The 12,618-nt window shown below is 38.9% G+C and overlaps 1 protein-coding gene across 1 annotated transcript; it reads right to left on the bottom strand.

The window, feature by feature from the left end:
* Positions 1 to 5,440: 5,440 nt before the first annotated feature.
* Positions 5,441 to 6,214, bottom strand: LOC122313605 (uncharacterized mitochondrial protein AtMg00860-like). The gene has a single exon (XM_043128752.1). It carries the CDS (start codon positions 6,212 to 6,214, stop codon positions 5,441 to 5,443), a length of 774 nt encoding a protein of 257 aa, XP_042984686.1.
* Positions 6,215 to 12,618: the final 6,404 nt, after the last annotated feature.

The following is a 12,618-nucleotide window of genomic DNA, read 5'->3' as shown; positions in this document are numbered from 1 at the left end:
GAATATGCAAAATGTGATGCTTAGTGTATTAGTTAAACAAAATGTTTCATTGTATTAGTTAGACAGTACATTTTGCCAAACATTTTATCAAGTTGATTATATTCAACCTGACTTCATTTGGGCGAGCAGGATTGGGCCTCACAGGCTGGTAGGGCCTATTTTATTTCTACACAGGCGTTCCAGTCGAACCATAAAAGTCTAGTAATTCACAATAGCGACACAAACACGTGTTTTGATTTTGGGCAGGATTTGCGACACTCGGGTTCTTCATTACTAGCAACACATGGCTAAATAAAATAACTAACCTCTTGGTGGTATTTTTCATGCAAGTAGACCAACTTCATTATTTGGGCCAATTAATTCCAACTTTGAACTGAGCATTTATCATTACTATTCAATATATTTTCCATTTCAATCAATTTCATATTCCATTACATCTGTTCATCACCATTTCTTATACAAGAGTATTACAAGTGGTATCTAGAACCCAAGATCCTCCCTTATTAACCATGGCCAAATGTACACGTCTAACTTAATTGCAGGAAGGTTTTCATTCCTTCAAGAAAACCACTGAATCACATATGAAAAATTCTGAAGCTCAATTCAAAGTTGTTGAAGAGGAGATGTTGACTATATAGCGTTAGATGAAGGCTATGATGCAGCAATTTTCGGTCCTAGTAGCAGATCTGAAAACACAACATAATCAACAGTTAGGTCGCCAAACAGAAGATTGTAATTCAAGCAGAAATGCTCAGATGATTCCTCATACTGGTGACATTCACCCCAAGGCAACTCGTTTGGACTTCCCTACATTCCATGGCGAGGATTCTCTTGGTTGGCTTTATAAAGGAAATCAGTTCTTTAATTTCCTCGCAACACTCCCACAACGCCTTATGCGTTTGATTTCATTCCACTTGGAGGGCAAGGCCTTAGTCTGGTTTTAAGATATGGATGAGTCAGGAGCCTTGACTAGTTGGGAGGAATTTGTAAAGGTTTTGTTAATCCGTTTTGGACCTAGCTGTTATGATGATCCAATGGAACAGTTGATGTGTTTGCAACAACTTGGTGTGGTGGAAGAATATAAAGTGGATTTTGAGGCCCTATCCAATAGACTATGGGACCTATCTGAGTAGTACAAGTTAAGTTGCTTTTTAAGCCACTTAAGAGATGAGATACGATTCATTGTTAGGATGTTCAATCCAAGCACAGTCATTACTACATATAGCCTTACAAAAATTTAGGAGGAAAATGTCTCCCTCAATTACAAACCACCCCCTCGGCCACAATACACCAAACCACAATACTCCTAGCCAGCTTCCATAAAAGCCAATCCAACCCTCTTCCCAACCCCATCGCACCCCTAAAAACCACAAAAAACAAAACCAAGCCATTGTTTCTGACCAAAAAATATCCCAAGCCAAAATGAAAGGAAGGAGACAGATGGGATTATGTTATACTTATGATGCAAAATGGAGTCTGTGTCATCACTGCCAAAACCTAAAGCCCTATTTGATTTAGGAAATTGAGGGGAATACTGAGGAGATGATTATGAATCTAAATCTAATGGAGACTACGGAGGAAGGGACAAATCTGGTCGTGACTGGCAACCAGCCAAAATTTTCTTTTCATGCACTTCTAAGGTCTAACAGCCCTATGCGTATCAAAGGGAGGATTGGGAGCTAGTGGGTGATTATTTTAGCAGATTCAAGTAGTACACACAAATTCATTGACATAGTAGTATTCGTTACCAGTAATTAAAGATGAGAAAGTAATGGTAAAAACCTCAAATAGTGATCAAGTCGATAGTATGGGCAAAGTGTTGGGTGTGAATTTAAACATTCAAGGGGTTCAATGCGGATATGTACATGTTAGTCTTGGTGGGGTGTGACATGATTTTAGGGATACATTAGTTGCAAAAGTTAGGATCTATACTTTGGATCTTTACTGAACCTACAATGCAATTTACACATAATTAGCATGCTATTAATTTAGAGGGCCTGAGTGGACATACCTTGATTGAAGAAGTCACTGTTCAAAAGCTCAACCAATTCGCGAAGAAATGAGTATTGCTGTAACTGGTTGCGCACCAAAAGAACCTAAAACTGATCACAAACAACCACTTCCTGAGCCATTTCTGCTTTTACTTAACCAATACACAAAAGTATTTGCCACCCCAAATAGCCTACCACCCACCCATTCACATGACCATGCCATTAACCTCCAACCAAATACCCAACTTGTTTCTGTCTGACGTTACCGCTACCCATATTTTCAAAAAGATGAAATTGAGAATATCATGAAGGAGGTATTAGAATCAAGGGTGATTAGACCATGCCAAAGACCCTACTCATCCCCCATATTGCTAGTCCATAAAGCTGACAATACATGGAGACTATGTGTTCACTACCGTGCCCTCAACGGCATCACCATTAAGGATAAATATCATATCCTAGTTCTAAATGAGCTATTGGATGAGCTGCATGGAGCCCAGGTATTTTCTAAACTTGACTTACGGTTGGGTTATCATCAAACTTGAGCTAAACCAGAGCACATCTACAAGATTGCATTCAGAACACATGAGGACCACTACGAGTTCTTGGTTATGCCTTTCGGCTTAACCAATGCACCCTTCACATTTCAGAGTCTTATGACCAAGGTCCTTAAGTCTTTCCTTTGTATGTTCATTCTAGTTTATTTTATGATATTCTCATTTATAGCAGGGATGAAGCTGCCCACCTAACTCACTTGAGGCTCACTTTTGAAACGTTGAGGGAAAATCACCTTTTTTCTAAGTTTAGCAAATGTAGTTTCTGTTGTGCAAAAATATTTTATTTAAGGCATCTCATTTCTGCCCATGGAGTAAAAGTAGAACCCGAAAAGATACGAGCCATGATAGAATGACCCACTCCTCACTCCCTTAAGTCCTTAAGAGGTTTTCTAGGCGTCACAGGCTATTATCGGTCATTTATCAAGGGCTATGGGTCCATTGTGGCCAAGCTAACAAATTTTTTTAGAAAAGATAGTTTCAAATGGGATGTGGAGGCTCAAAGGGCTTTTGACTAGCTAAAAGTAGCGGTGACACAGCCACCAGTTTTAGCTTTACCTAACTTTTAATCTCCATTTATTATTGAGTGTGATGCCTCTGATGAGGCCATGGGTGCAATTTTGATACAAGATGGAAGGCCGTTGGCATTTTACAGCCAAGCCTTGAAAAGGAAATCATTGTTGTTGTCCACTTATGAAAAAGAACTCTTGGCACTTGCTTCGACAGTAAAAATATGACTGCCTTATTTACTAGGCCATTCCTTTGTGTTGAAGACTTACCACCAAAGCCTCAAGTTCCTACTTGACCAAAGGGTGGGCACTACCATGTAGTAGAAATGGATAGCCAAACTCCTGGGCTATGACTTCATAGTGTAATATAAAAAGGGCAAGGAGAACATCGTGACAGATGCCTTATTAAGGCAACAAAGGGAACCTACCATGGCCTTAGCTCTAATCTCACTACCAAGTTAGAATTGGATGGTGAAGAGTAAAGCCCTTTATGACTCGGATACAAGGGCCAAGGAATTTTTGCAGCAACACAGCGAGGGGAACCTTCCTCTTCCCTACTCAGTCAAGAATGGGATCTTGTTTTACAAGAGTAGGGTTTATATTCCCACCAATAGACCCTTCATCAATAAACTGCTAGATTTGGTGCATAGTAGTCCTATAGGAGGACATTTGGATTTTGATAGAACCGTGTACAGGCTGAAACATGACTTCTACTGGCCAGGTTTGAAAACTTATGTTGGAAATTTTTAACAGGTTGTGAAACATGTCAAACAATGAAGGTCGACAGCACACTCCCAAGTGGCTTGCTGCAGCCCTTACCCATCCCTTCAAGACCATGGGCTGACATTACCACGGACTTTGTGGAGGTTTGCCTCCCTCGAGTGGATTTGATACTCTTTGGGTCATTGTGGACAGACTAACTAAATTTGCCCACTTTGTGCTTATTGCATAGCCAAGGTCCACGCTCACTTATTCTTGAAACATGTGTTCAAGTTACACGACATGTCAATCTCAATCATTTCAGACTAAGACCCTACTTGTACCTGTAAATTTTGGATAGAGTTGTTTACTTTGCAAGGTGTTCAACTATCATTCAGCTTTGCCTACCACCTACAAATGGATGGTTAGACAGAGGCAGTCAATAAATGGGTGCAAAATTATTTATGAAGCTACGTGGGGGATAGGCCTAAGGACTGGTCACATTGGCTAGCCTTAACTGAGTGGTGTTACAACTCAAGTCAACATAGGTCCACTAAAAATACACCATTCGAAGCATTATATGGCTATAAACCACTAGGTCTATCAAACTATATAATGGGAACTACAAAGATAGATGAAGTAGAAATTACCATAGATTGCCGGAATCGAATTTGGCACCTGTTGAAATGGAACATCACACAAGCTCAAGAAAGGATGGCCAAGTATGCAAATTAGAAGCGAAAGGAGCAAAAATTCGTGGTGGGTGATTGGGTGGACATAAAATACAACCTTACTGTCAATCATCACTACACCAGAGGAAAGTTACAAACTTTCCCCACGGTTCTATAGGCCATACCAGGTGGTACAAAAAATAGGGCGAGTAGCTTACCATGTGAAGTTGCTCGATGGTGCACAGATCCATGATGTCTTCCACATCTCGCAACTAAAAAAGAAACTATGGCAACACAAAAGCCATTGTCCACCCTTTGGCCAACCACGAGATCATACAACCTGAGCTAGAGGAAGTGCTTTCCTGTCGTATAAGGAAGTTCAAGAACTAATCTTTGGTTGAGATCTTGGTGTGATGGCAGGGACAATAAGCCAAAGACACTTCGTGGGAATCGTACAAGAAGCTTTGCTCACACTACCCACACCTTGTGAGCAAGGTGTTTTAATGGGGGAAGAAGTTTTTATATGCTGGTAAGGGATGAAGGAAGAGGAACATGGGCGGCAGCATGAAAGAAAACCTAGGGATATAACTGGGAACAAGACTGAAGTGAAGAGGTGATCTGGAAGCTAAGTGCAGGATGGCTTCTACTTCTAGTGGGCTTGGGTCCTCTGAAGGGCTTAAGCCATTTTATTATTTATCTTTCATAGTGTTTTACTTGCTTTGTATTAAAGGCCCACAAGCCCAGTTGTAAGAAAATCTAATCTAGCTAAATCCGCAAGAGAGGAAATGGGAAGAGGCATCTAGAACATTTTTTGAAGGATAATGATAGGCTTACTATTTCCTACAACCTCTTTACTAGTCTCTTTATTGTTTTAGTATTTTTTATTATTTTCTTTTACTTAAAGGTTAAGGAAGTGACTGATAGTGAAGTTGTATTATTTTTAAATTTTTTCTTAATAATTAAATACATTATAAAAGTTTTAAATACACTATAGAGTAATAAAGGGGTGGTAAGGGCTACAGTAAGCCACTTGGGAGTGTGTTGTCAACCTTCACTGTTTGACATGTTTCACAACCTTTTAAAAAAATTCCAACATAAGTTTTCGGACCTGGCCAGTAGAAGTCATGTTTTAGCTTGTACACGGTTTTATCAAAATCCAAATGTTCTCCCATAGGGCTACTATGCACCAAATCCACCACAAAGGACTGACCTAGTAAATAAGACTGCCATTTTTTTAATGCCAAAACAAGTGCCAAGAGTTCTTTTTTGTAAGTGGACAGTAGCAATAATTTCCCTTTCAAGGCTTGGCTATAAAATGCCAACAGCCTTCCACCTTGCAGCAAAACTGCACCCATGGCCTCATCAAAGGCGTCACACTCAACAATAAATGGAGATTGAAAGTTATGTAAAGCTAAAACTAGTGGTTGTGTCAACTTAGCTTTTAGTTGGTCTAAAGCCCAATAAGCCTCCACATCCCATTTGAAATTATCTTTTCTCAACAAATTCTTTAGCTTGGCCACAATAGACCCATAGCCCTTGATATATCTCCAATAATAAACCGTGAAGCCTAGAAAACCTCTTGAGGACTTAAGGGAGTGAGGAGTGGGCCATTCTATCATGGCCCGTACCTTCTCGGGATCTGCTTTTACTCCATGGGCAGAAATGAGATGCCCCAAATAAGATATTTCTACATAGAAGAAACTACATTTGCTAAACTTTGCAAAAAGTTGATTTTCCCTGAACTTTTCAAGAGTGAGCCTCAAGTGAGTTAGGTGGGTAGCTTCATCCATGCGTTAAATGAGAATATCATTAGAAAAAAAAAAAAAAAAAAAAGACCAGAATGAACTTAAAAAGGAAAGACTTAAGGACCTGGTTCATAAAACTTTGAAATGTGGAGGGCGCATTGGTTAAGCCAAAAAGAATAACCAAGAACTTGTAGTGACCCTTGTATGTTCTGATTGTAGTTTTGTGGATGTCCTCTGGTTTAACTCGAATTTGATGATAACCCAACTGTAAGTCAAGTTTAGTAAATACCCGGGCCCTATGCAGCTCATCCAGTAGCTCCTTCATAACTGGGATAGGATATTTATCCTTAGGGCAGGTTTGGGCCCAAAGAATTCTCATCTCAAACTCAAAATTCTCATCTCATCATTACACCTTTTCTAAATTCCCATACAAAATATAATAAATAATTCAACTTTTTCAAATCTCAAAACAATAATATTACTAAAAATAATATTTTAAACTCTCATCTCAAACTCAAAATTCTCATCTCTATCCTGAAACCTACCCTTAATGGTGATGTTGCTAAGGGCTCGGTAGTCAACACATAGTCTCCATGTACCGTCAGCTTTACGGACTAGCAACACCAAGGATGAGTAGGGACTTTGGCTTGGTCTAATTATCCTTATTCTAATAACTCCACGATATTTTTAATTTCATCTTTTTGAAAATATAAGTAGCGGTAAGGTCAGGCAAAAACAGGTTGGGTCTTTGGTTGGAGGTTAATGGCATGGTCATGCAAACGGGTGGATGGTAGGCAAGTTAGGGTGGTTAAGTAAAAGCTAAAATGGCTCAAGAATTGGTTGTTTGTGATCATTTTCAGGTTCTTTTGGTGTTGCTTCGACCAGCTGCAACAATACTCTTTTATTCACAATTTGGTTGAGCTTTTGAACCATGCCTTCTTCAATCTAGGTATGTCCACTCAGGCCCTGTAACTTAATAGCATGATGATTGTGTGTAAATTAAATTGTAAGTTCAGTAAAGTTCCATAGTATAGATACTAGCGTTTGCAACCAATGTATCCCTAAAACCATGTCACACCCTGCCAAGACTAATACGTACATTTCCACACTAAACTACACCCATGAATGTTCAAATTCACACCCAACACTTTGCCCATACTATCCACTTGATCACCATTTTCTATTTTTACCCTTACTTTCTCATCTTCAATTACTGGTAATAGGGCACGATTTAATATTGCTGGGTCAAGGAAGTTGTGTGCACTACCTGAATCTACTAAACTAATCACCCAATGATTCCCAATCCTCCTGTTAGGGGGCTTTTTCCCAAAAGTATTAGCCTAACCCAAGTGGATGTGGCGTCTGGCCCAAAGCTAGGCTCAGGCCCATTTGACTCAAGACAGTTTATCTATGAGATTTCCAACCTCAGGAGAAAGCAGGTTAAGCCGACTGGCTGGGTGGGAGAGCACCTAGTCTCCCTTTATCATGGAAAGAGCAACACGCCACATTGTTAGGACTCCATGACCTGGCACCCCCTCTTGGAGACCATGCCACATTAAACAGGTTTTGGCAAGAGACACCCTTGGAGTAAGGGGCAGGGCATGGGTCTTCGACCACAAAGGCAGGTATAAAGGCTGCCCCCAGAACGACGAGCACAGGTAACTAAAAACATACAACCTGGCTTTAGAGTCTCCTCTTTTTCTCCTACTGACTTGCACATTGGAGGCTCTATCCAGCTGCCATCCGGCCACTAGACCTCAAAGTGAATTTGCGTGTACAGGTAACAAGAAATGCCCAAGCCCCTGAGGAGCCTGACCCAAAGGCGTACCAAACATGACGTTAACACCTCTCTTTGATATGCATATGTCTTAAGGCTGTTAGACCCTAGAAGTGCATGCAAAGAAATTTCTGGCTGGTTGCCAGTCACAACCATATTTGTTCCTTCCTCCTTGGTCTCGAATACACTTAAATTCACAGCCATCTCCTCAATATTCCCCTCAATTTCCTTAATCAAATACAGCTTTGGGTTTTGGCCGCAATGACCCAGACTCCATTTTACATCACAAGTATAACAAAATCCCAATTGTCTCCTTTCTTTCATTTTGGTTTGGGATATTTTTTGCTTAGAAACAATGGCTTGGTTCTGGTTTTTGTGGTTTTTAGGGATGGGGTTGGGAATAGGGTTGTATTGGCTTTAATGGAAGTTGGCCGAGAGTATTGTGGTTTGGCATATTGTGGCCGAGGAATTGAGGGAGACATTTTCCTCCTAAACTTTTGTAAGGCTATATGCAATAATGGGGGTTCTTTGATTAAACATCCTAACAGTGATTCATATCTCATCTATTAAGCTACTTAAAAAGTAGCTTAACTTGTACTACTTAGATAGGCCTCATAGTCTATTGGACAGGGCCTCAAAATCCGCTTTGTATTCTTCCACTATACCAAGTTGTCACAAACACGTCAACTATTCGATCAGATCATTGTAACAGCTAGGTCCAAAACAAATTAACAAAACCTTCACAAATTCCTCCGAACTTGTCAAGGATCCTGACTCATACATATCTGGAAACCAGACTAGGGTCTTGCTCTCCATGTAAAAGGATTGCCTTGGGGTGAATCTCACCAATGTAAGGAATCATCACAGCATTTATGCTGGAATTACCATCTTCTGTTTGGCCACCTGATTGTTGATTATGTTGTGTTTTCAAATCTGTTGCTAGGGCCAAAAATTGTTGTATCATAGCCTCCATCTAATGCTATATAGTTAGCATCTCCACTTTAAGAACTTTGAACTGAGCTTTAGAATTTTTCATATGTGATTCGGTGTTCTTCTTGAGGGCATGAAAACCTTCCTACAATTGAGTTGGATGTGTACCTTCGGCCATGGGTAATGAGGGAGGATCTTAAGCTCTGGATACCACTTGTAATACTCTTGTATAAGAAATGGTGATGAACAGATGTAATGAATAGGAAATTGATTGAAATGGAAAATATATTGAATAGTAATGATAAATGCTCTCTTTGAGGGGAGCTCTCCTCCATAGGATTTAGAAAAAATTCAGAAAATGCTCTAGATGCCTCTTCCTGTTTCCCCTTGTGTATTTAGCTAGATTAGAGTTTCTTACAACTGGGCTCGTGAGCCTTTAATACAAAGCAAGTAAAACACTATGAAAGATAAATGATAAAATGGCATAAGCCCTTCAAATGGCCCAAGCCCACTTGGAGTATAAGCCCTCTTGTAGTTAGCTTCTAGATCGCCTCTTCACTTCGGTTCTGTTCCTAGTTAGATCCCTAGGTTTCCCTTCATGTCGCCGCCAATGTACCTCTTCCTTCATCCCTTACCAGCGTATAACAGACGAAGAATGGAGATGATGAACTGAGAGTTGGCTAGGGTTTGATGAGAAGAACGCAATTCAAAACATATTACTCGGTGATACGTTTCAACCAATATTAGGTGTAGCCAACCCGTTATTCAACTTGATCCGATGAACTCAACTTTTGTCGAGTGGGCGATATCAGATCTTGTGGATGGATGGACCTAAGGCCTTTTATGCACATGCCTACATTCAACCTCTGAACTGAACACAGAGGGAGTTGAAATAATTTGCAACTTTTAAAATTTGACAAGTGTCATATGCGTGTAAAAGCTAAAACTTGTATTCAGCTCCTACCTCCTACTTTGGGATTGGATGTATTAGATTCTAGTGAAACTTTTAGGTCAGAGTTAAAAGAAAGAAAGTAGTTTTAATGGAATCGTCTAATTAACCCATGAGTCACAACTTCTATGGAAATGAAAGAAGAAAAGTTTAAAAACTTTTCATGGCAGCAACCGTTGGCCCTAGTCTTTATTTTGTTCCCTTTTAAAGTGGGCTGGTGTTCAGTTGGGTTGTATGTTATCTCTTTGTTAATTAATCCCTGGCTTTCCCATGCGAAGTGCCCAAGAGGATTCCTTTCTTAGAAGCATTCACAGATGACTGGCAATTTATTTTTGCGTCATCAACCTCGTTACTGTAGTGCCTTTTTTTTTTTTTTTGTAGTGGTAAGTGCTATTGTGCTGATGTTCCTCTTCTTCTTCTTTTTTGTCTTTTTTCTTCCTGGGCATTTTAGAATGTAATTACCGTTTTTAATAAGCTTTTTTATTCTGTTTTTAAATGTTTTTATTCTAAATTAAGGACAAATAAATTTAAAGCTCAGTGTCATGGTTAAAAAGAAACAATATTTTTCTCAAGATACTACTTTTTTTCTCTCTTTTTCTATTTAGCTTCTTTGTCAAAACAGAAATAAGTCCCCAATTATACTTGGCATATGGCACATTTTGGGTGACTATCACTTCAATAACATTAATAAAAGTGATTTTTTTTTTTTTTAAAGCAGGCAGATGGTACCTCAAGTTTTGTTAATAAATCTCATTTTCTATAGATGAATACATGTGTAAAAAGAAACCTTTGAAGTCACAAAATCATAAAACTATGGTTTGAAAATAAAACTATCAATCTATCTATAATACATTTTGATGTATGCTAATAGGACTAATCTAGGCGTCTTTTTACAAGGTATGTAGAAACAAAGAAAACTATCTACACCTAAAGAAGGCAAACCACATTTATCAAGTGTAAAAACATCTACCAATAGTTTTGGAAGCATGACTATAGAAAAGAAAAAGGCATAATGACTGCTGCCTTCATATTTGCAAGACCATCCGTAAGGAAATTTCCTTATCTAAAAATGTGTTCAATTTTAAAATGGAAGTGGGATGGTAAGCTGATAATTGATGCTCAACTTGTAGGAGATAAGAAGTCCAAGCTTTAAAGTTGAAATATCAGCATAGGTGTTACTGCCAATGCCCAAGCTTGCTGGACAACCACATAAAAAAGATCTTGAGAATCTCGAATCACACCACCACATACAGCTAGTCTAGGATTCCAACCCTTTAAAGGCTCAATTCAAATTGAGTTTCAATCTAACTCTCATAGGAGGCATCCAAGAGACTGAAAATGCCTTTTTAGCTTTCACCTCAAGTATAGGCACCTTGAGCAAGTTCAAAGTAATAACGTGTTGTTTATATTCAACTCTTGGAGCCATCTTGTTACTTTCCCTATGATAACTGAGGCAGGTTTGATTTGGCCTTCAAATTTGAAGCGTTGTGATTAACCCACAACCTTAAATAATCAAAGTTGGAATTGATTGACCCAAAGAATAAAGTTGGTCTACTTGCATAAAAAAGGTCACAGAGAGATTAGTTATGTTTTAGCCATGTGTTGCCAACAATGAAGAACCTGTGTGTCACAAATCCACCCCAAAATCAAAACACATGTTTGTGTCGCTGTTGTGAAGTACTAGAATTTTAAAGTTCGACTGGAAGGACTGTGCAAAAATAAAATGGGCCCTACTAGCCCGTGAAGCCCAATCGTTCTCACTTGAACGAAGTCAGGTGGAACATAATCAACTTGACAAAGAGGTTGGCAAAGCTGACGACCCACCGTTCTCCTCTAACCCTAGCGGCTACTCCCCACACCTCTTTGTTGTTCATAACTTTGTCACCCCCTCTATTAAGTATTAGTGAGTGAAAAAGATTGTAGCAGAACAAAGAATGAAAAAGAAAGAATCTTGGAAATCTTTATTGAAGAAAGAATCATAATTAATCAAGGAAATTTGACTGTTTACTACCCAAGCATCTTACAATTTTCAGATGATCCATTGTCATCTTCTCCAGCCCCTTTAATACTAAAAGAACTACGAAACCTAGATTAGTATAAATCCCCCGTATTGTAATACTTCGTAAACACCTAGAATGCACGGTATTGTGATATTTCCTAAACATCCAAAATGTGCCATTTAACAAATATAATGAAACATTTTGTTTAACTAATACACTAAGCATCACGTTTTGCATATTCTTCTTCCTTTCTCACAAAGTACACCCTGTTATCATTCCCACGCCAATGAAAATTCTCCTCCACTTGAGAAAACCTTGACCAAAGAATGAGATTATAATGAATACGTGAATGACTCTTTTTGTCTTCGATCATAAGGAACTTAGGTGGACAAGAATGTTTGGATGACAACTACATATATCATATGTGTGTAGTTAGTAGTTGAATATTTGGTGAAAAAGCAGTGGTTCTACCAATAACTACACCTAGAGGGGGAGTGAATAGGTGTAATCTAATTTTTATGGTCTTTTGAAAATCAGTCAAACGAATAGTTAATAAATGAATCAAATAACACAAATAATCACCACATGATTTTGATCAGAAGTGGAAACTCATTTGAAGAACATTTTCAAAATCTAAAATCACTCCAGCTGTAAGACACCACCTCAAATCCACTATAGAAACTTTAGTTCATTACAACCAATTTAGAGACACTCACAAGACCTTTGTAGTAGCAAAACTTGGCTTGCAACACCATGAGTGACCCACTCGATCTCTACACGCATGTAGTGTCGG

Source organism: Carya illinoinensis, chromosome 6 (assembly GCF_018687715.1).
Source record: "Carya illinoinensis cultivar Pawnee chromosome 6, C.illinoinensisPawnee_v1, whole genome shotgun sequence".
NCBI lineage: Eukaryota > Viridiplantae > Streptophyta > Magnoliopsida > Fagales > Juglandaceae > Carya > Carya illinoinensis.
This window is presented reverse-complemented; position numbering and strand designations above follow the sequence as displayed.